The sequence below is a fragment of the Trematomus bernacchii genome, unplaced genomic scaffold (genome assembly GCF_902827165.1).
Source record: "Trematomus bernacchii unplaced genomic scaffold, fTreBer1.1, whole genome shotgun sequence".
NCBI classification, from domain to species: domain Eukaryota; kingdom Metazoa; phylum Chordata; class Actinopteri; order Perciformes; family Nototheniidae; genus Trematomus; species Trematomus bernacchii.
Window position 1 is genome coordinate 13,146,849 of NW_022987593.1, and position 25,614 is coordinate 13,172,462.

The following is a 25,614-nucleotide window of genomic DNA, read 5'->3' on the forward strand; positions in this document are numbered from 1 at the left end:
CATTTTCTAAATCTTCAGCCTGTCGGGTGTTCTTTTACCCATAATGACCAAGTCGCTGCACATTATCTCGCTTATTACATGGCCACATTCTCAACAAAGTAACGACATGACTCCCAATATTAATTGAAATGTTTTTATTGATTTAAAAAATAGTATTATTGATTTAAAAAATAGTTTTATTGATTTAAAATGACATGCATCCGCTAAGAAAAATAGTCCGTTGTTACTGTTTGAACTACGTAGCAACGGCAGGAACTGCTTCGATAGCGTTTTGCTTTTTGATTACAGATTTGAAAATATCGTTGCTTGCTTTAAAAGTAGCACAATTCATTATGTCAAACCTTGGAAAGTATCTAGATATCCCTGCCCTAATGCCAAAGTGACTGGCAACTGAAAATATGGTTTCAAAAATATGTTTTGCCGTTTGATTTCCATGTCTGGACCGTTGCGTAAAAAGGACCGCAGCTCCGTGTTGAGGGTTTCTGCCCCGTTACTTCTCCGCTGTTTTCTTGTCCCTCTTGTCTTTTTATTTTCTTCGCTGGGGACTCATCAGCCACTAACCATTCCTCCAAATTACTGTGCTCTCCAAATATATAAAAATTAGTATTACAATCCTCCATGTTGCTCTCAGACGGGAGACAACGGAAAACTAAAGACAAGCAAACAGTTTGAAAAGTAAACTGCATGCAGAAACTGTATAGCCTACTACAGTTAAATCGACCGGACTTCTTTCTGCAGATGTGAGCGTCCTTAAAACGGTCAATAAATCCTTGACAGCGGTCTGTACTACTGGATTACGTAACAACGTGTCACGTGTTCTGAATTGACCAATCAGGATCGAGTATTCAACTAAGGCTAAACCATGTAATAAAGGAAGTTACAAAACAAAGAGGAACATAAATGAGCAGAAGTTGAAATCTCTGACTTTATTTCCTCATTTATCATTTCCTTAAAACTTTAAACCCTTCATTTGACGGAAATGAAGCAAGACAGCATAGAGAATGGACTTTTGTGGTGTCTACACGTTATATAATATTCTCCCAAATATCAGGTAAGTGTTTTGTTGTTTTATGTTAATGCTTGTAGATACATTTGTAATGTGATTGTGATGTAAAATGTAAACAGCTCTCTGTCTCAACACTAAAGCCTTCAAAATACTTGCTGTCTATTTGTTGCACTTGAAGAATAACAGGATTGGTTTGCCATTTCCCTATTTATACTGTAAAGATGTTTTATACATTTGGTAAACACCTCACTTTTCTATGGGCTCAGAACAGTCTCATAATACACACATGCACACAGAAGGATTCACACTTGTATTTCATGATCCGCACTTGTTTTTCAATGCACACACAAATGTGTTCCGTTTCATATACATGTAAATAAAATCCAAATACAGAAAAAAGTTTTACATATGTATTTTTGAGCCTCTATTTGTTTTCCGTTTAAAACCGCTGCACCTACAAACACAAACCGCTTTCTGTGCATGGATCGCTGTGCATTCGTGTGTGGGTTTTTTGAGACTCCCCTGATGGTCACCCGATTCGTACTTGTAATTTTTTCTATCTATAGCCAATCAGTTGTCTCCTCAATTCTAAGCCAATCACATGAGCGCGCCCCCACGAGGGTAGATTTCTTGCGTTCATGACGTAGCGCTTCATGTACGCATTTTGCGCTGTCCGGAGCTGGCAGGTCCATGGAGCCTGCCTGCAGGCGCTAATCTCAGGACACTTCCACTCTCAGTACATTGCCACTTTCCGAGCAGGAAATGCACGCAAATACAAGCCTTTATATTATTAAGGGACAGTGCCACTTTCCGAACCATTAATGAATGCTTGTGTACACAAAAACGGCAGGCAAAACCGTTTTAAATGTGTGTTTCCTGTATGGCGAATACAGCTGCTTTATTTATGTCTGTATGAAGTTGTTGTGAGTGTGGAGGGAGCAGCTACAGGTTAGCTTAGCCTAATCGATCAGTGCACTACGAAGCCAGTGCTAGACAGTGAACTGTCAACGGGGGGAGCCTCGCCGGTCATTATAGGCCGATATTCACTCTTAATAGTTTGATCGGTGCTCTCTATAAAGGCCGATCAGGAGAGCTGGATCTGATCGATATGGACATAAACGCGAGTAAAGTTTTAGCGAGCTGCATGACGGGCTGTCAGGAGAGAGGGAGGGAGAGAGGAAAAAAGAGATGATCCTTACGGCCCGTCCACACAGCAGCGTTAAAAAAATCTTGGAGGTGGGCGTATCTGAAGCTTGGGGATTTTTTGCGAGCAAGGCACCAACAACCAATCACATGAATCTCCCGCCCCCGACATACGAAGCAAAAAAGCCTGAAGTAAACTGGATATAAACTCCCCAAACAGGCGAAAACCTACCACTGTCTCTGCCACCTCCCTCCATGCCTGGCTCCTCCGGTTTATATCCCGGTAGGTAAATAGGGACTGGTCATAAAGCACCGGGTGATTCCCTACCGCTAATTTCTCCTCCATTTTTTGGAATATGAGGAAATGACCTGCGGTATGTCTCTCCCAGCATACACGCGGTTTGATTGGCTAGCGCTTGAACTGTCAGATTTGCATACACGGCATTTGATTGGCTGACGCTTCCACCTCAGCTTCAAAAGTTGAACATTGCTCAACTTTGAATCCTGAAAATCCTGAAAATCTCCGCTCTGCTGCCCACAATGCAGTTCGGCGAAAAGTGAGGCAAAGTGACGTCACCCCATTCAAAGTGAATGGGCAGAAGCGTTCCAAGATTTTTTAACGCTGCTGTGTGGACGGTCCGTGAATCCTGAAAATCCTGAAAATCTCCGCTCTGCTGCCCACAATGCAGTTCGGCGAAAAGTGAGGCAAAGTGACGTCACCCCATTCAAAGTGAATGGGCAGAAGCGTTCCAAGATTTTTTAACGCTGCTGTGTGGACGGTCCGTTACTCCCGTGTTATTAGCCATATCCGGTCATAGTCCGGTAATTACCTGCTAACGGAAACTCTGCTACACAATTCTTATTATTATTGAAACATGACCGGTAAGTTTCAAATTTGTCCGGTAAAATAAATTCTGTCCGCGGGGACCCGCTCATGTGATTGGCTTAGAATGAAGGAGACATCTGATTGGCTATAGATAGAAAAAATTACAAGTACGAATCGGGTGACCATCAGGGGAGTCTCAAAAAACCCACACACGAATGCACAGCGATCCATGCACAGAAAGCGGTTTGTGTTTGCAGGTTCAGGGGATTTAAACGGAAAACAAATATGTGAGGATCAAAAATACATATGTAAAACTTTTTTCTGTATTTGGATTTTATTTACATGTATATGAAACGGAACACATTTGTGTGTGCATTGAAAAACACAAGTGTGGATCCGGAAATACAAGTGTGAATCCTTTTGCGGATCATGAAATACAAGTGTGAATCCTTCTGTGTGCATGTGTGTATTATGAGACTGTTCTGAGCCCATACTTTTCATCTAGTTCCATCATCAGGGCACATTTTGACTTTGTTCAATACTTTGGGTTATGTCTAAACCAGGGGTCTCCAACACGTCGATAGCTCGCGGGCAGCTTTTCAGTAGCTCGCCGCTCGCGGTTCACAGACTGTAGAAAAAATCCGACGACAATAAATGCTCCTGACTCAGTCCGTGTCGCTGCGGCTCCTCAGACACACATGGATTTATGTTTTAAAAAATACTCGTGTTAGCACCATGTCAGGTTTTTAGTGGATTTAATCAAGTCTTGGATTTGTTAGAAATTTAAAATCAATGTTTACAGATGAAGAACTCATTAATTTCAGTATTGTGTTCACACCTTAAAAGGTGTGAAAGGAGGGATTGTTAGAAATTAAAATCAATGTTTAATATAATAATTAGTCTAAAATATATCGTCAGTTTAAAAGCTGTTTTATTGTGAAAAAACCCGGAAGTTCTCATACAATCTCAATGCCAAGCTTTTATTCCTTCATATCCGGTCAGTATGTAGCATGTCGCTAACAATGTTTTAAATTAACTATTACAGCTGTTTATAAGGTATTAAATAGAAAGTCATGAAAGAGATAAGGAGGATAAAAGACTTAAGGAAGTAGGCACTCTCAGAGAGATGACCTAATCAGAGAAACTAAGACAATGAGAAAGAGGAGGGAAGTTCCCTCCCTACACCAACTATTAGAAGTATTCGATGTTCTCGCGTCCAGGAGAGGAGCTTAGAATGAAGAGACTAATGGAGTCTCCGAAAAGGTTCAAATTGGTGAGTTTAATTAAATGGCACGATGATACAACAAGCAGAGGGTAGGGAAAAGACAAAGCAGGTGATGTCTCTCGTGACGATATATTTTAGACTAATTATTATATTAAACATTGATTTTAATTTCTAACAGATTGCAGAGTATGAATGTCCTCTTCTTGCTATTTTCAGTTGATAAATACTTGTGTAAAGTTTGTGAAGGCAGGAGGAAAAAAGCTTCCGCGATCACCGTCTCCTCTGTTCCTCCAAACCCCGCCCTCTCCCTAAAAATAATGAGTGACAGGCTGATAGTAACCTGATAGAAACTTTATTATTCACTTAATCACTGATTGAGATGATAAAGCTAACTTAATCTCATACATTCATGGGATTTATGTAACAGTATAGAGAATGTAAGTGTGCACCCACATGCACTATTTTTGTTTTTATATGCTGTAACTTGTAAATACTCCTGTTGTCTGCTGTGTTCAGACTCAAGTCATGTTTGTGATGCCACATTCAGGACCTTCAGTGTCCTTTTTTTAACAGAAGACCATTGCTAGAAGCTGCAGCTAGACTGCAGAAGTATTAGTTTTTTGTTTTTGAGGGTGGAACAATTTCACACACAGATATAGGGAGGCTAGACCTATACAATTGATTTATTATGGTTTATAATTTAATGTCAAGACGAAGAAGAAGAAGATGGCTGAACTGTTCAGTGTCAATCCTGTGGAGATGGAGATGGAGGTTATAAATCTCCAAAATCATGTTCAGCTTAAGTCTCGGCAAAACTCACAACATTTCTGGAGCCTTGTAGACCCAGAAAACTATAAGAACATCACCAAGCAGCACTGAAAATGTCTGCTTTATTTGGCTCTACATACCTTTGTGAAGCAGCTTTTTCTGACATGAATGTCATGAAATCTAAATACAGAACAAGACTGACTGATGAACATTTAAATGACTATTAGAGTGAACCTGGGTACACTCCAGCATACACCTCTGGTGGACTGTGAAAAAGAGTGAATGCCACTTATTTTACACATGTGCCATAAGATGCTTGTAAGGTGGTGATTAAGGTGATGTATTTACTATGTGGGCCATAATAAGAAGTGAAAAAATTGTCTTTTTTTCTTGGACATTTATGTGAATTTTCTGTGATGTATTTACATGTGGGCTATAATAATATGTGAGAAATTGTCATTTTCTTGGACCTTGATGTGAAGTTAAGATTTTTTATAAGCTTTGGGTATTCACACGTGTACAATAGCTTAATTCAACTGGTGAGTGCTATTTGAATAAATGTAAGCGATGTGATGCAAGTAGCTCTTGGCCACTTTCATTTTTTCAACGTAGCTCTCAGATAAGGAAAGGTTGGAGACCCCTGGTCTAAACCAACAAGTCCTCCAACTAATACGACCAAATAGGTCGATTGTTCAAGCCCTTATTAAGACCAAATAGGTCGATTGTTCAAGCGCTTATTACGACCTATAATCACGTTTTAAAGTTTTAGACCTCTAGTGCTCCCGTTGACTGAAAACGCTCCGGTGGGTCGTATATTCACAAATAGAGAACCGCGTCCTGAAACCCGGAAGTAAACTCCTTCCGGTTCCTTCGACAAAAACCAATGCAATTTCTCCATAGGATTTGGGAAAATAGCTCGAAATAAGGTCTGTGGTTGACACACATTTAAGAGACAGATCACGTTTTGTTCAGCCGGATAATATCCACATGTTTACCCTACTTTTATAATTTTCTAATCATAAATCTATCGATTAGATTTATGATTATTATTACAGCAAAGCGGATGTTTCTCCGAATCGAAGGTTAAAAACACAAAAGCATTGTACACAATACATGTAACATGTAACGCTTTCTTTAGTTAACTTCTAAGTACATTTTTAATGATGTTACCTTTCTTGTCAAGTGGTGTCTGGTGTCAACATAGCCTCTTTTTAGAAGTAACAGACTTTAACTCCTTAACAATTGTTTTTGCTTTATTCCTCCTGCTCTTTTACAACTTCCATTTCATGGTGCTTTAGTCAAGGATGGCTCTATTTAAAATGAAACCAAGACCACCAGTAGGAGCTTTAAATGGCCAGAGTCTACATACCAATCATGTTAGCCAATCAGAACTTTTTTGTTACAGACCTTGAGGTTGAAAACAACTGCCTTATTTCAGCAGAGAGCCACAATGAATGCAGAAGACCTTTTAAACACTTTGGAAGATTTGAAAGAAAATGAATTTAAGGCCTTCAAGTGGCATCTGCAGCAACCTGGAGTCCTGGAAGGCGACCAAGCCATTAAAGAGTCCAAGCTGGAGAAAGCAGAGAGGCGGGACACAGTGGATCTGATGGTGAACACCTACAAACTCCATGGAGCACTCAAGCTGACCAAGAAGGTTTTAGAGAAGATACCCAGAAATGATCTGGTGCAGAGGCTTTCATACGCCAGCTCAGGACCAGAAGGTAAGTTACACTGTTTTATTTTGCATTTTTTGGTAAAAGCAGTTGTTTAACACACTACTATTTTAGGGGAACAGGATCTTTTTAGTGTGGTCTTTTATGTATTGGGGTAATCACCAATGAGTTATGTACTGTATGTGAGGTTAATGTGTTGATGACCTGAAATAAAGAAGTAGCATTGTTGTTAAAGAATGTATGTATTTCAGTAAGAGTTACCCTGAGCATAAGAATAAGTCAACATTGTGCAGACTTTTAAAGTCTTTGGGATGTTGGAAGAACGCTGATCAGCTGCTTGAAAACGCTGATAACCTTAATGATTAATAATTTGTCAAAATGATGAAATAATACATAACCTCTCTCTCACAGTCTCAGTTGCTGTCAAAGATGTTGGAGAGACTTCAGAGAGCAGAGGGACTACCTTCTTTCAGAGGGAAGGTAAAGCTGCGGTTTTCTCTGGTAAAAGGTTTTTAATAATTAAGTGTAATTATTTTAAATGTGTGGTCACACTGCTGTTGTAAGACATTATGACAGCATTATAACTGAGTACAAGTTTAACATGTTCCTTTAATTCATTCTTATAAAAGTTGCTCAGTGGTCCACGTCCAAATATACTTTAATCTTCCAGGGATCTTCCAATGGTTTTCCCATAGAGCATGCGAGACAACTTGCTCCACCTTTATGTTAAAGTTTGTTTGCAGTTTTGTATTTTCTTGAGAAACAAACCTTCGGTAAACCCAAAGCAAGTTGTTTACTGATGATTGTGAGAATACTATAGATGCATCTGTGGACTGATTCTATATCGTCGATTTTTCTTTCAATGTCACACAGATGTGATTGTTCCAGTACCAGAGCCACAGCCCATCACATATTACCAAAAGTTGCTTCAATCACACTTCCAGGACAAGTTTATGTGCGCACAAGAAGGGTGGTTACAGAAAAAGGATGAGCAACGTCTTGATGATATCTACACAGAGCTGTACATCACAGCTGGGGGGGACGTAAACATCAACACACAGCATGAGGTCAGGCAGATCGAGGCGTTGGTGGTGAAGCCAGCAGGAACAGAGAAAACAATTAAACACAGTGACATGTTCAAACCCCCCTGTGGAAGATATAAACCCATAAGAACAGTACTGACCATTGGCATTGCAGGAATTGGCAAATCATTCCTTGTACGCAAGTTTGTGTTGGACTGGGCTGAAGGAAGAACCAACCAAGACGTACATCTAATTTTCCCTTTCAGCTTCCGCCAACTGAATTTGTTTAAGGGAGAAAAGTTTAGTTTGGTAAAGCTCATTCAGGAATGCATCCAGGAAACCAGAGACATGAAGGAAGAAGTTATGAATCACATCTTTACAACTCTGCAGTCATCAGGAAACACCAACTATGACAAGAGCAAGTTTAAACTTCTGTTTGTTTTGGATGGACTGGATGAGAGCCGCCTTGATCTGAACTGCTCTACTAGTGAATACGAGGCAGTTAACATTGATGTGACAGCGTCAATGTCAGTGGATTTGCTGTTGACAAATCTCATCAAGAAGAACCTGCTTCCCTCTGCTCGCCTCTGGGTAAGCACACGCCCTGCAGCAGCCAATCAGATCCATTCAGATTTTGTTGACATGGGGACAGAGGTGAGAGGGTTTACTGATTCACAGAAGGACGAGTACTTCAAGAAGAGAATCAGAAATGAGGAGCAGGCCAGCAGAATCATCTCCCACATTAAGATATCACGAAGCCTCCACATCATGTGCCATATCCCAGTCTTCTGCTGGATCACTGGTACAGTTCTGGAGGATATGTTGAAAAGCAGAGGGCTGGGAGAGCTGCCAAAAACCCTGACTGAGATGTATGCAGAGTTCCTGATGTTTCAGATTCACCAGACAAAAAAGAAGTATGCCCACACCCAGTGCATTAAATACATGAAGTCATTGGCAAAACTTGCTTTCCGCCAGTTGGAAAAGGGAAACATGATCTTCTATGAGAAAGATCTCAAAGAGAGTGGCATTGATGTCAGCAGAGCCTCAGTGTGCTCAGGAGTTTTTACAGAAATCTTCAAAGAGGAACGTGGGAGGAAGCATGATGAACGCAAGATGTTTAGCTTCGTCCATCTCAGTGTGCAGGAGTTTTTTGCGGCTCTCTATGTAGAGAGCTCAGTCATTGACAGAAAAAAGAATGTGATGTGTGACCCAGGCCAAACAACTTGGGCAGTTGAGAAAATGAGAATGTTTTTCAGAAAAACATCTTTGACAGAGGTTCACATATTTGCTATTGACAAGGCCTTGCAGAGTGAAAATGGACACCTGGATCTCTTCCTTCGATTCCTCCTTGGTCTTTCACTGCCAGCCAATCAGACTGTCCTGAGAGACCTTCTGAATACGAAAATAACCTCAACAACCGATCAGGAAACGGCTGGATACATCAAGAAGAAGATCAGTGAGAATCTGTCTCCAGAGAGAAGCATCAATCTCTTTCATTGTCTGAATGAACTGAATGATCGTTCTCTAGTGGATGAGATCCAACAGTTCCTGAGTTCAGGAAGTCTCTCCACAGATAAGCTGTCTCCTGCTCAGTGGTCAGCTCTGGTCTTCATCACACTTTCATCAGAATGTGATCTAGAAGTGTTTGACCTGAAGACATATTCTGCTTCAGAGGAGGCGCTTGTGAGGCTGCTGCCAGTTGTCAAAGCCTCCGGAAAAGCTCTGTAAGTGCACAGATTACTGCATGTACTAACGGTATCACAGAAGGTTGTTCTTAAATAACCTATTAGTGAACTGAAAAAAGGATTAAGTCAACAAATTGATTAGTTATACAATATATTTAAAAGTCTTTCAACTTGTTTCTTCAGTAGGATTGTACCTCCACGGATACAAAGGTGCAGCAGACAGTGAAATTAATTGAAGGCATTATGTATTTCTGTACGTTATGGTAACGATGGGTACTGTTTGACAGTCAGTTTCCAGGAATTCATGAATTTTTGATACACCTCAGAAATGGAAGCCATATACATGTGTTTCTAACCTTGCAGAAATACAAAAAGTATCTAGTGTGTTTTTCTAAATAACTTCATTTTCTTCAGGCTCAGTGGCTGTAATCTTTCAGAGAGAAGCTGTGAAGCACTGTCGTCAGTTCTCGGCTCACATTCCTCTAGTCTGAGGGAACTGGACCTGAGTAACAACAAACCGAAGGACCCAGGAGTGAAGCTGCTCTGTGCTGGACTGGAGAGTCCAAACTGTGCGCTCGAGATACTCAGGTCAGATCTTACTCTGATGCTTTTTTGTAGTGCTGTGTTGCAGAAAGTAGGATGAAAAGAAAGTGTTTTTCTAACAAATGTTTCATTTGTTTCTGCTGTGTTTTGACTACCATTTATTTGTACTTTTTATCATAAGAAGAATGTGAAGATGTGTAAAGAATCTGTAGTGTGAAAGCAAAACCTAATTCTCTTTCAGGTTGAGTCAAGCCAGGTTAACAAAGCAAAGCTGTCAGGAGCTTTCATCAGTTCTCCGCTCACAGTCCTCTCGTCTGAGAGAGCTGGACCTGAGTAACAACGACCTGCAGGATTCAGGAGTTGGGCTGCTCTCTACTGGACTAGAGAGTCCAGACTGTACACTGGAGACTCTCAGGTCAGATCATCCAGTTCTGCTTTTAGGGAGCAACATGTTTTCTCATTTTACAAGGGTTTTTTGTTTGTGTTTTATAAAGTAGCGGAAAGACACCTAAATTACAGTTTACATTTAGAGTAAATGTAATAAAACATATCACACCTCACATTCATTCTAAGCTCCTTGTCTTTTAGGCCACATTTACACGAGAACGAAACGGCTTGTATCTGCATAGTTTCTCTTGCGTATAGCCCTATTATTTACACGAGGCCGTAACAAACGGACCCCACAAACGATAACGGGTCCCAAGGTGGATAGATTTGCAAACGAAACGCTCTGGGGGGTCAAACGAGTCAGTGTAATCGCCTCTATACGAATATTTCCTGAAAAAATAACGATAGCCCCACCTCTCCTGCTCACTGCTGTAGCATGGCCAGTAGCTACTGTCAGTAGCTACTGCTAGTGCTACTGCTACTGACCATGCTACTGATGTTAGTGCAAAATCTACAGCTCCTCTACCACAACCATCAGCAACAAGTGGACATGGAGAATTACATTAACTACTACATGTTGCTAAATCCACCGCGGGGCATAAACAGAAGGGTAGCCATGGCAACATTGCTGCGGGGCTGCTCCAGGGTCTTCTTTGCTGCTTTTGGTGTATTTTGGCGGAAGTTACAGCGCCACTTACAGTCCCGGCATATGTACTACAGCGTTTCCAGCGGTCTCGTTTGAACAGACACGTTAAATGAAACTAATGCATGTGAACGGAAGACTTTTTTGAAAGCGCATACTGTGCATAAACGCAAACGTTCCCGTGTAAAAGCAGCCTTAGTCTGAGAGAGCTGGAACTAGAGGCAATATCCTCCATTTGCAATAAGTAACTTTTCAACAGAATAAGGAAATACTAAAATCGGTTTTCTTACATTGTACACAACATAAACAGTTTCAGTGCTTGATACTATCATTAACTCTCCCACAGACTGAGTGGTTGTCATCTTTCAGAGAGAAGCTGTGAAGCTCTGTCTTCAGTTCTCAGCTCACACTCCTCTTCTCTGACAGAGCTTGATCTGAGTAACAATGACCTTCAGGATTCAGGAGTGAAGCTGCTCTCTGTTGGACTGGAGAGTCCAAACTGTTCACTGAAGACCCTCAGGTTAGATCTCACTGAAACTTGTTAAACGCTGTATTGTGCCTCAAACATCAAATGTTTTATTGTGTAATTTTCAATTGAAATGACTTCATGATAAACTTTGAACCAAAAAAATAAAAAACGTATTCACTTGATAAATACACCATACACTTGTGTATGTATTCAGCCATTTAAAACAAATATGTGTAGTATAATTCCAAAACTTGAAATGTACTGAGACTCCAAACTGAAACATATGAATGTCATGTTTGCTTATTTACATTATAGGTTGAGTCAAACTGGGCTTAAAAATAAATGCCAGGAGCTTTCATCAATTCTCAGCTCCCAGTCCTCTGGACTGAAAAATCTGGATCTGAGTAACAACGACCTGCAGGATTCAGGAGTGGAGCTGCTCTCTGCTGGACTGGGGAGTCCACATTGTATGCTGGAGACTATGAGGTTATAAATCATCTTTCATTAAATATTACTGGACATACAAGTTGATTTCATGGATGTTGTCAAATAAAATTATTACTTTTTTAACACTTTCTGAAAGAACATCTATAGAATGGCTGGATATGTGTAATTTTTTTAAAATTATGAACCAAAAACTTAAAACATTTATGACGTGTGTGTGTGTGTGTGTGTGTGTGTGTGTGTGTGTGTGTGTGTGTGTGTGTGTGTGTGTGTGTGTGTGTGTGTGTGTGTGTGTGTGTGTGTGTGTGTGTGTGTGTGTGTGTGTGTGTCTCTCCAGGCTATCAGGCTGTCTGATCACAGAGGAAGGCTGTACTTCTGTGGTTTCAGCTCTGAGATCCAACCCCTTACATCTGAAGGTGCTGGATCTGAGTTACAATCATCCAGGAGACTCAGTAATAAAGGAGCTGTCTGCTGGACGGGAGGATCCACATTGGAAACTGGAACTCAGGTGCAAACAGACTTTTCTCTGAAAATACTGACAATTCCACAACATTACAATTTGAATTACAATATGTGCAAATGTATTACAAAGTGTGCAATCAATGACGAGGATAAAAACTCAAAAGCAATAATTCTCCAAGATGAGGAAGCTTCTCAAGGTTTATTCTGACGTTGTTTCTTCCTCCAGGGTGGAACATTGTAGAGAGCAGATGCTAAAACCTGGTCTAAGGAAGTGTAAGTTTGTGTTCACTTTCATTTATGAAAAATAGAAAAGCCAATCTATCTGCAGCAATTCTCAGTTTTGAAGAAGATTCAAAACAATGAGTCATTTTAAAGATCTGTTTTAATTAACAGTCAGCCTTTTATTAAAGCAACAAATAAACCCATCAGGTGTGTTGGATGATAAACTGGTGTGATATTGTGTTTTTCGTCAGATGCCTGTGAACTTAAAATGGACACATACACAATGAACAGAAACCTTAAGCTGTCTGACAACAACAGGAAGGTGACATCAGTGACTGAGGAGCAGCCATATCAAGATCATCCAGAGAGGTTTGACTACTGGCCTCAGCTGATGTGTAGCAATGGTCTGACTGGTCGCTGTTACTGGGAGGTTGAGTGGAGAGGAAGGGTCTTCATATCAGTGACTTACAGTGGAATCGAAAGAAAAGGAAACAGAGGTCGCTGCAGGTTTGGAGGGAATGATCAGTCCTGGAGTCTGTCGTGCTCGGATGCTGAAGGTTACTCAGTCTGGCATAACAAGAGAAGTATATACCTCCCTTACTCCTCCTCCTCCTCCTCCTCTTCCTCCTCCTCCTCCTCCTCTGTCTCTAACAGAGTAGCAGCGTATGTGGACTTTCCTGCAGGAACTCTTTCCTTCTACATTGTCTCCTCTGACACACTGATCCACCTCCACACTTTGCAAACCACATTCTCTGAACCTCTTTATCCTGGATTTGGCTTTGGGCTTGGGTTATTGCCATATAGTCCCTCTGTGTCTCTGTGTTCACTGTAGGAGGGAGAGTCTGAAAAACACACATGCACTTTTTCACCCAAAAAAAGTCCACGGTCACAAAGTGTTGTCTGTCTTCCTGATGCACACTCTTATCGTTTAGTTGTAATGTCATTTTTTGTGGTTATCAATTTCCCAAAATACCCAGGATAGACCAACAAAATGTGAACACAAAGAGCAAAGATTAACGTTACTGTCTGAACGCAATGTGCTTTGTATTGACTCACCTTATGCTCTTTTATTATGTCACTTTATGTCTGCACATTTTAAGTGCCTTAAACCACATTTTAAAGATGATTTTGTTCTGATTTGTCCGATAAAGACGTTTTTCTCAAATTAGTAGTCCATAATGTCGGTGTCCAAAAAAATCAGGTTTCAGACCCACATGATAATATCAAAAATATGATTGTTTCTTCAAACCAATGTATTAGATAGATAGATAGATAGATATAGAGAGAGAGAGAGAGAGAGAGAGAGAGAGATAGATAAGAGAGAGAGAGAGAGAGAGAGAGAGAGAGAGAGAGAGAGAGAGAGAGAGAGAGAGAGAGAGAGAGAGAGAGAGAGAGAGAGAGAGAGAAGAGGAGCGATAGATAGCTAGATGTGTAGAGGAGAGAAGAGAGAGGAGAATAAGCGGTTATGATGGATGGATGGATGGATGGATGGATGGATATAGATATAGATATAGATATAGATATAGATATAGATATAGATATAGATATAGATATAGATATAGATAGATAGATAGATAGATGTCTTTCATCTTAGTTGTTGTCACAGGGTCTCATTAAAAATCATTTAATGTAAAAGAAAATTGAAATAAATTGTTAATTTGTATATTGAAACATGTACATGTAGTTTATATTTCATACATTTGTATTTTGATAGTTTTTTATTGTTAGTCTGATAGGCACTAGGAAATAATTGAATGTTTGTTGGTCGTAATGTGTGTACCTGCCTGGGGACTGCAGATGGAAGTTCGCTTTTATCTATCTGGCATATACTGTAGCATCTCTCCTCTTTTTGAGATGAATGTATTTGTATGCACGGTCCTTGTTCAATAAATATATAATTATGTAATCAAGAGATACATGTTTTTTATTGGACGTAATTAAAGTAAGTAAAATATTTCCTTCGTAATACAGTGAAGAACAAAGTAAAATTAAATGGAAATACTTAAGTACAGTAAAAGTTCCTCAGAATGATTCCTTGAGTACAGTACTTCAGTGAATGCAGAGGTGAGAAGTACTAAGAACTTGTACTTGAGTAGTACCAGAGTGTAGGAATACTCTGTTAAAAGTAAAAGTCCTGCATACGAAAGTAAAAGTAGAAAAGTATTAGTATACAAATATACTTAAAGTACAAAAGTAAAAGTACTCACTATGCAGATTGGTCAATTTCAGAATAATATATAATATATGTTTTATAATGATTGATCATTAAAGTGTTCTCAAAGCTGGTAAAGGTGCAGCTAGTTTGAATGACTTTGTATACTGCAGGGTAGCTTGTGAATTTACTCCAGGTGGAACTAAAGTCTTATTTAACACTTGATTATATTTCACATCATTCATCCACATCTGTAAAGTAACTAAAGGTATTAGATAAATGTAGGGGATTGAAAGGACACAATTTACGTCTGACTTGTAGTGGGGTAGAAGTACAAAATATCATAACATAGAAATACTCAAGTAAAGTAAACATATCTCAAAAGTACAGTACTTGTGTAAATGTATGTAAGTACTTTCCACCACTGAAGCTAAACTTTGGACAAATCTTGAAAGTCACGTGATGGTTATAGGCGCCTACAATATTGCCTGACTGCAACACATTATACAATCATTGACGTGTTTAAGAATTTCTCATATTTTTTCGTATGATAAATAATACATTATAATATAAGAGAAGCTATGCATTTCATAATGAATTGTGTAATTTTTAAAGGGTAGCTAAATGCTATTGTTGAACAAATAGTTCAGGCAGCTGCTCAGCCGCCTTTATTCCGGATCTGTTCATCATGGTCTAACTGAAGGAACAGCTGATTTCTGAAGGTGAGAGCAGATCATTAATATATCATTATTATATCGTTTCTTGTTCATTTATCATTATACATTGATGGTTTAGCTTGTTTTCTGCTGTTCATTTGCGTAAAAAGCTCTTCAACAAGTCAGGGTTGGCAGCTAACAGCCTGCTAGCATCATACTGCTAGCTTTGTTAGCTTACACAACTGTTAGCAGGTTAACCTAAAGTCACTGATGTAACGTTTCAAAAACACACATGTTCAGTTTCACGTTTTCCTACAGGATGTAGCATTTAACAATTGCAGTGTATGTTTCTAGCTAGTTTATGCTGCCATAATATCAGAGGTGGAAGAAGTACTTAGATCTAGTACTTGAGTAAAAGTAGAAGTACCAGAGTGTAGGAATACTCTGTTACAAGTAAAAGACCTGCAATCAGTTTTAGCATCAAAATATACCAAAAGTAAAAGTAGTCATTGTGCAGATTGGTCCATTTCAGAATAATATATATGATATGTTTTATAATGATTGATCATTAAAGTGTTCTCAAAGCTGGTAAAGGTGCAGCTAGTTTGAATGACTGTGTGTACTGCAGGGTAGCTTGTGAATGTACTCCAGGTGTAGCTAAAGCATTATTTAAGGGTTAATTTGACATCATTAATCCAAATCTGTAAAGTAACTAAAGGTATTAAATAAATGTAGTGGATTGAAAGTACACTATTTACCTCTGAATTGTACCGGAGTAGAAGTACAAAGTAGCATACAACGGAAATACTCAAGTAAATGACAAGTACAGTACTTGAGTAAATCTACTTTACAACACGTCATAATATAGTTACCTTGCTCCCCAGTTTTTTTTGCAATATTTCAGTCAGCTTTTTTTACACCTAGCTCACATTACTGCAGTCTTTACTTCCTTTCCACACCCTTTACTTTAAGGGTACTAAAACCACACTGTTATTATTATCTGTTACAAGTAAAAGGCTAAGTATTATCAGGACATGTATTGAATGATGGTCCCATGTTATACAGTATATTATATCATTACATAATGATTACCCATGTATTCATGTCAAAGCAGGATTTTACTGTTGTAGTTGGTTGAGGTGGAGCTCCTGTTGAACTTTTAAATCATTCTTATTTTCATTGTGGATTACTATCTCCATTAATACATTGATTGGTTTATGGTTACAAAAGTGAGAAATGCTTTTAAAGTTTGTAATAACAAGTTTGCAATTACACTAAAAGTGTTTGGCTTGTCAAAATGTCCTAAAATAACAAGAAGGTTATTATATTATTTTTACTATCGCAGTTTTAGAGCTAGGCATTTTTGTTCCACATTTTGTTGGTGATACAAGGAAAAAGACAACAATAGATCTGTATTTAATTTGAAGGTACAGCTGACATCCATTCTTGTTTGTGTTTCGCAGCTTAAAGCCTGCCTGTCATGGGTCTGGCTAATTTCTGGAGGAACTACAAAGTCTTGATTGTGACGGTCCCGGGTGTGGGGCTGATCCACTGGGGCTGGCTCAAACTGAGGGCAAACTCTCTGCTGATGAAAGACCCACAGCAATACATCCCCGAACCCAGCATCGTCACTTTTATTTCAGCTGTTGGTTCAGCTCTGGCTGCTCCTTTTGCTGCTCCTCCTGCTGCTCCTCCGGCTGCTGCCAAGAGCAAGTGAACAAACCTCAGGTATGAAACTCTGTCTGCAGCTGGTTATCGTTTGGTTTGTATTGTTTATAGTTTAAGTGTTTTTTATTTTCAGAAGTCAACTTTATTGTCAATCTTCCAGTTTGTGTGTACAGACAGAGAGATCTAAATACCGTTTCCCACAATCCCAAATACAAAAACAAATATATATAAAAATATGTATGCAAATATGTATATACCTATATATGTACAGTACAGTACACAAAAAAAACACAAAAAAACAATAAAACGTATATACTAACTAAGCACTTATATACTAACAAAGCACTTACATACTAACTAAGCACTTACATACTAACTAAGCACTTACATACTAACTAAGCACTTATATACTAACAAAGCACTCCTATACTAACAAAGCACTTATATACTAACAAAGCACTTACATACTAACTAAGCACTTATATACTAACAAAGCACTCCTATACTAACAAAGCACTCATATACTAACAAAGCACTTATATACTAACAAAGCACTTATATACTAACTAAGCACTTATATACTAACAAAGCACTCCTATACTAACAAAGCACTTATATACTAACAAAGCACTTATATACTAACAAAGCACTTATATACTAACAAAGCACTCATATACTAACAAAGCACTTATATACTAACAAAGCACTTATATACTAACTAAGCACTTATATACTAACAAAGCACTCCTATACTAACAAAGCACTCATATACTAACAAAGCACTTATATACTAACTAAGCACTTATATACTAACTAAGCACTTATATACTAACAAAGCACTCCTCTACTAACAAAGCACTTATATACTAACAAAGCACTCCTATACTAACAAAGCACTTATATACTAACTAAGCACTTATATACTAACTAAGCACTTATATACTAACAAAGCACTCATATACTAACAAAGCACTTATATACTAACTAAGCACTTATATACTAACAAAGCACTCCTCTACTAACAAAGCACTCATATACTAACTAAGCACTTATATACTAACAAAGCACTCCTATACTAACAAAGCACTTATATACTAACAAAGCACTTATATACTAACAAAGCACTTATATACTAACAAAGCACTTATATACTAACAAAGCACTCATATACTAACAAAGCACTCATATACTAACAAAGCACTCATATACTAACAAAGCACTTATATACTAACAAAGCACTTATATACTAACTAAGCACTTATATACTAACAAAGCACTTATATACTAACAAAGCACTTATATACTAACAAAGCACTCCTATACTAACAAAGCACTTATATACTAACAAAGCACTTATATACTAACAAAGCACTTATATACTAACAAAGCACTTATATACTAACAAAGCACTCATATACTAACAAAGCACTTATATACTAACAAAGCACTTATATACTAACAAAGCACTTATATACTAACAAAGCACTTATATACTAACAAAGCACTCATATACTAACAAAGCACTTATATACTAACAAAGCACTTATATACTAACTAAGCACTTATATACTAACAAAGCACTTATATACTAACAAAGCACTTATATACTAACAAAGCACTCATATACTAACAAAGCACTTATATACTAACAAAGCACTTATATACTAACAAAGCACTTATATACTAACAAAGCACTTATATACTAACAAAGCACTCATATACTAACAAAGCACTTATATACTAACAAAGCACTTATATACTAACAAAGCACTCATATACTAACAAAGCACTTATATACTAACAAAGCACTTATATACTAACTAAGCACTTATATACTAACAAAGCACTCATATACTAACTAAGCACTTATATACTAACAAAGCACTCCTATACTAACAAAGCACTTATATACTAACAAAGCACTTATATACTAACAAAGCACTTATATACTAACAAAGCACTTATATACTAACAAAGCACTCATATACTAACAAAGCACTCATATACTAACAAAGCACTCATATACTAACAAAGCACTTATATACTAACAAAGCACTTATATACTAACTAAGCACTTATATACTAACAAAGCACTTATATACTAACAAAGCACTTATATACTAACAAAGCACTTACATACTAACAAAGCACTTATATACTAACAAAGCACTTATATACTAACAAAGCACTTACATACTAACAAAGCACTTACATACTAACAAAGCACTTATATACTAACAAAGCACTTATATACTAACTAAGCACTTATATACTAACTAAGCACTTATATACTAACAAAGCACTTATATACTAACAAAGCACTTATATACTAACTAAGCACTTATATACTAACAAAGCACTTATATACTAACAAAGCACTTATATACTAACAAAGCACTTATATACTAACAAAGCACTTATATACTAACAAAGCACTTACATACTAACAAAGCACTTATATACTAACTAAGCACTTACATACTAACAAAGCACTTGCATACTAACAAAGCACTTGCATACTAACAAAGCACTTATATACTAACTAAGCACTTATATACTAACTAAACACTTACATACTAACAACACACTTACATACTAACAACACACTTACATACTAACAACACACTTATATACTAAAAGCACTTACATACTAACTAAGCACTTACATACTAACAAAGCACTTATATACTAACAAAGCACTTATATACTAACTAAGCACTTATATACTAACTAAACACTTATATACTAACTAAGCACTTACATACTAACAAAGCACTTACATACTAACAAAGCACTTACATACTAACAAAGCACTTACATACTAACAAAGCACTTATATACTAACTAAGCACTTACATACTAACTAAGCACTTACATACTAACAAAGCACTTACATACTAACAAAGCACTTACATACTAACAAAGCACTTATATACTAACTAAGCACTTACATACTAACAAAGCACTTACATACTAACTAAGCACTTATATACTAACTAAGCACTTATATACTAACAAAGCACTTATATACTAACAAAGGACTTATATACTAACTAAGCACTTATATACTAACAAAGCACTTATATACTAACAAAGGACTTATATACTAACTAAGCACTTATAAGAAAGGACTGGCTTATCTAAAGCCTGTTGAGTATCACTTGAAATGTTTTGGCTCTATGAAACCTAATGTACTTATATGATTCTGTTTTCTTCAAGTTTGTATCTTCTTGGTCGAATGCACTTATTGTAAGTCGCTTTGGATAAAAGCGTCAGCTAAATGTAATGTACACAATCAAAAGACACGTTTATACATATGCACACATTTAAGACCTAAATAAAAGCACAACAATCAATACATACAAAAATAATAATCACATCAATATCTTTGAAAATGTACATTAGTGCAAGACTGTCCGTAGCAGCGTAAAAAGTGTCTGGTGCTGGATTTGAGTGTTTTTCATTTAATTTGTAATTCTCTTCTCCACTTTTTAAAGTATTTTGAGTATTGTATTATAAAGTCTGAACACAATTCTGCTTCTGTGACGAAAGAATTTCCCAAATGTGGATCAATAAAGTATCTCTGTATCATGTACTGAGCTTAAACAACCACCACAGATCAGGTGTTTCCAGCTGCAGTTCCTCTTCTGTCCACTAGATGCTGCTCTAGGCAAACTAATGAGGCAAATGTAAAGCCCCTACAGAAAGTCAATGCAGGTTTTTTACACAACAAGTTTAATATTAAATTAAACACAGTATTTACTCTGTCAGGTCTATAAGGGCTGGTTGTTTTTTGTTGGTTCTCTCACATTATAAACCAACATATTTTCTCACATGTCCTCCAGTATCACAGTGTCACCTTTTTCTTTCTTCAAGAAACTGGATTATATTGTAATCATGACTTCTCGTGTCTTGTTATTTTTGTCTTCTCGTCGCTTAAATACACACACAGGATTGGTTATTTGATTAGTGATGGTGTGCAAAATAAGTCTGACCATATCAGACATTTTATTGTAGATGCAAACTTCATACAAAAATATACAAATAATACTAAAAGTCAAGACACAATGAAAAGTACAATTAAATAATAATCAAATAAAAAGAAAACTAATCAAAATGGTTTTATCCTAGTTTCTTTTAATATTGAAAGGTCGCTGACATCATAATCTTACTAAAAGCTAAAAAGGATAGTCCTGTTTCTAACTTTCCTTAAAAGCTTCGACCTTTACAGTATATCTTATTATTCGATACATACAGTACTACTTCATGAAGCTGACTGAGCCAAGAGTGTGCAAAGCTGTCATCAAGGCAAAAGGGGGCTACTTTGAAGAATCTAAAATAAAAATCATATTCTGGATTGTTTAACACTTTTTTTGTCATTATTACAAAAATGACTAAATAATTCCATATGTGTTCTTTCATAGTTTTGATGTGTTCAGTATTAATCTACAATGAGAAGGTGTGTCCAAACTGTATCTGTATGGTTTCCCCATGCAGATAGATTAAGATATCCATGTCTTAGAGAGTGTTGTGTACTTTCTCCTGAGTGTTTTGTGTCTCCTTCCCCCTTCAGAGGAGCTGGTATGAGGTCTCAGAGCTGGCTCAGGAGGAACTGGCTGTGGGTGGCCGGCGGGGCGTTTGTTTCCATCCACCTGGCCACCTGGCTGATGCAGACCGCCATGAGAAGCTCTGTGCGCTCTGACGCTGCGCTCAAACAGAAAACTCCCGGGGAACGAATGGACTGACATTATGTGACTTTTCCATAGAAGTCAAGGAAGGAAGGACACCAGCTTGAGTTTAACACAACGGAGGACTGTGACCAACACAATGATTGAGTAACACTCAGATAAATCATCCACTGTGTCTGATTCTGACTTAAAATATTCAATTATCAATGGCCTGACTGCAGTGGAAAAGCTGTTTTTCTGTTGTGTTCTCTTCTGTTTAAAGGACCATTCTGTAGGATTTAGGAGGTGATATTTTGACGGAAAACTTATATAATATATGTTTTGTCAAATGCAGAATGTCGAAATACCGGGATGTGCTTCTGCATCTGGTTGCATTCTGCAGATTGGAAGCCAGCATGCCTTCCTGGCTATTAGGACCCACAACCAATTGCACAGTGGATATATGAGCAAAAGGTTAAAGTTCAAGGTGCTATGTTATCCTTGAGGAAGTCAAAATGATGAAATTACACACTGTACATTTGGAAAAGTAGAGGTATTGAGTTTTTTAACCATGTGTAAGCTCCCTACTAGAGGCAAATGAATCCTACACATTGCTCCTTTAATTGAATGTTTTGTTGATAATTCAGGTTTTGATTTACTGTGAATCCAATAAACAGATGAAATGATCCAAAGTTTCAATACAATCATGTGACCAGTATGAAAGTAAATTGTTAGAAAAATATCACTCGTCACCGGCTTGGTCTTCAATATCAGGATACATGTAATTATTATCCTTGCAATAATGGAAGTAGTCATCACACACAGAGCTGCGTGGGACAAATAGTTCCCAGAGTAGAGTCCTTGATATGCTTTATATACAAGAGAGGGTGTTACAGTCAACAAGATGGAAGAATACCGGTTCAAAGCAGTATTAGTTAAGATTAGCTAAGGCCTGCGTAAGCAATACACATGACAGTCATATGCCTATCTCTCTAGGGGCTGTGTCATCATGCCAGTCTTAGGAACATCATAACTTCAACACAGTGTCTCATGAGCGTCATCCATGTAGTCCTACATCCGGCTACGTACACAGCTACGTAGGGCCTCTGTTATCATGTGCTACTCTGATATAGAAGGAACATTCAGTATTTCCCCAACATACATATATATGGACAGTATCTAAGTTTGAAACATGAACATTTGAAGTGTAGAGCTTTAATTTGTGTGTTTGTGTGAACCAGCTAAAGGGAAAAAGTTGTACCAAATGTTCTTCCAGCAATAGTTGAATTAATTTATTCAAACATGTTGTCCGTCTCCAACTTCCTGTCTGTGTCTCTCCGCACCAAGCCCATTGTTTCTACTGAAAGTGCACACAATACTTGTCAGAAGTTACGTTCAGTGTAAACTAATGATAATAAAAATGTCAGAAATCTGCTTTAACCTCCGAAGTTTTAGGACATTTGCTGAATAGCAGCTACAACTACCATGGTTATCGTTTACAAAATAAATCTACTAGGAAATTGCAGGGCAAAAGTCAATGTTACCCTATTTAAGTGTAACACAGTGAAGATGTGAAGAAGGGAAAACAATTACCAGAGAGGTCAAACTGCGGAAAAACCTTTTCACCTTTTGAACTTTTGCACAGTCGCTGCCATTTCAAAGAAAGGTCTTACTTGGGCCAAAGCCTCAGGAATAGACCGTCATACCGTTAAACAATACACTGTTTTTCTTTAAAAAAATCAAGTTAGGTTTACAGATTTGTTATAAGTCATCAAATCGTTTTTGTTTTTTCTTTCTATCCTGGAAATGCCAGTAGACTTTATTGAGAGAAAAAGAACAGCTGTAAACAACTGGGCTGTAACTCATAAGGAACAAGAGAGAGGAATGGAAAACGTTTTTCCATCATTAAAAACCTAGAAATTGGCCCGTGAAATTCACCGTGTAACTTTGTTTTCTACAGATCCGGCTATAGGGAGCGAGACCAGGGTCCAGTACATTTGCAGACTTTTTACTGCTTTGGAGATTTCATCTTGTTTTCTAACAAGAGTCACACGACTGGCTCTGTGAAGCTGGAAGGGCCATTTTAACCCTCCTATTGTCTTCGTTTCCCCCCCCTTACTTTGGTGTTCGCGGTCAAATTTGACCGGTCCTGTTTTAACTGCTATTACATTAACACAAAAACCATTAATCATCACCAAATGTCCTTTAACACCCTTTCAAACTGTACATATTGTATCAGACTACTGGTATACATGAAAACCTGCAGTTAATATACAAAGAATAAACACTGAACATGTATTGTGTGTGACCCATGTGGGGGGATGGGCACATAAGAGCGGGAAATGTGTCAAATTGTTCTGTGTGTGTGTGTGTGTGTGTGTTTGTGAGTGCCAGGTGTGATTCACATGGGGGGATTGGGCACATAAGGGGGGGGGGGTCACATCTGGAGTATGTGTGTGTGTGTTTTATCTGATCCGGATGGTTACTAATTCCTTTTCTTTATGGCGGTCATTTTTGACCGGGAACACCGGTAAAGTTGACTAAATCATCCAAAATGCAATGAAAGTGGTGATCAGCTATATGTTCAAATGTCTACTGTGAAGGATATCATAAAGCCTTAATGCAATCAAATGTAAAACAAAAAAGTTATGATTGATGAAAGTATTAAATCGGACAGATTTGACCCGAAGACAACAGGAGGGTTAAACTAAAAAACAGAGTATAGACAAATAGACCGGATGATAGCCCTAAGGGGAAATTCACAAAATGTTATAGAATAGAATAGAATCCTTTATTGTCATTATACAGGTACAATGAGATGAGCAGAGCTACTCCTTTTTTTAAGGTGCCATCAAAAATACAAAAAACAAACGAGACGTACAACATTCAGGAGAAGACAACATACAAACAACAAGCATTCATATGACTCATGAGTCATGACTCAATGAAGCTGCATTTTTTATCCATTGAAGAGTTGCTGACTCCTACTAAAGCACAACATGTTTGATCCATCCATGAATTTCTGAAATGACATTCTGAAAGCCAATTTAAGTGAGTAAATGTTGAGATATTTCACAGGACATTTGAAATCTTTGACTTGATGCAGGCGCTACATTAAAAGTCAGAAGATCACAAAAGTCATTACAATTTTCACATATGGAGAGCATTCATTTCTATACAAAATGTCATAGCAATCCATCCAGTAATTGTTGAGTGATTTCATTCTGAAGTGGTTGATCCACTAACACTACCCTCCCTAAAGCCACACTGCTAACATGGCTTATAATGTTTGAAAAGAAAAGCAGTTTGAAGTTGGTAAAACTTTTCTGCATTTCATTTATTTTCCAAATCAATAACTTAACAAGGTTCCATAATGAGGCAGGTTGTGTTTTGCTGAGTCAGAATTCAATTACTCTTTATCATTTACAGGTCCAGAGAAACAATTACAGTCATTGATCATCCTCCTCTCCTGCAGACGTCTGCAACCGTGTTGTGTGAAATAATTACCGTTTCCTATTATCTAAAGTTATTTTGGACCAATGAGTGAACAGAATGAGATCCCATACAGGAGCCCTGCATGATGTTCAGACTCTGGGAGAGAAGCTGATTCAGCACTTTGTTTTATTAGCACTGTGATATTTACGGCAAGTGTTCTTTTGTCCCCCCCCCACCTACGTAGTGTTCATACAGACAGAAAGGTACATGATGTTTACTACTTTAGGATATCTAGACATTTAGTGCATTTATATTGAGGAATAAAGTGATATCTTGTGGTTATTGTTAGCTCCACCTCTGCTCCATGGGCTCTGAATGTGGTGGATTTAGAATTCTAATTCAACATTCTAGAATTTTAATTCAACATTATAGAATTTTTGTTCAACATTCTAGAATTCTAATTCGACATTCTAGAATTCTAATTCAACATTCTAGAATTCTAATTCGACATTCTA

General features: G+C 37.7%; 1 protein-coding gene and 1 long non-coding RNA gene across 2 annotated transcripts; both read left to right on the plus strand.

Annotated features, from left to right (window-relative positions):
* The first annotated feature begins 957 nt into the window (after positions 1–957).
* LOC117481722 (NACHT, LRR and PYD domains-containing protein 12-like) lies at positions 958–13,826 on the plus strand. The gene is made up of 11 exons (XM_034129575.1): positions 958–1,051; positions 6,267–6,692; positions 7,056–7,145; positions 7,518–9,390; positions 9,766–9,939; positions 10,136–10,309; positions 11,271–11,444; positions 11,709–11,879; positions 12,175–12,345; positions 12,526–12,572; positions 12,773–13,826. The coding sequence occupies exons 2-11, from the start codon at positions 6,419–6,421 to the stop codon at positions 13,351–13,353; spliced, it is 3,729 nt and encodes a 1,242-aa protein (XP_033985466.1). The 5' UTR covers positions 958–1,051; positions 6,267–6,418; the 3' UTR covers positions 13,354–13,826.
* A 1,496-nt stretch (positions 13,827–15,322) lies between these two features.
* LOC117481801 lies at positions 15,323–22,350 on the plus strand. Its single transcript, XR_004555804.1, has 3 exons — positions 15,323–15,395; positions 16,793–17,057; positions 21,571–22,350. It is a non-coding gene; the product is annotated as an uncharacterized LOC117481801 (long non-coding RNA).
* Positions 22,351–25,614: the final 3,264 nt, after the last annotated feature.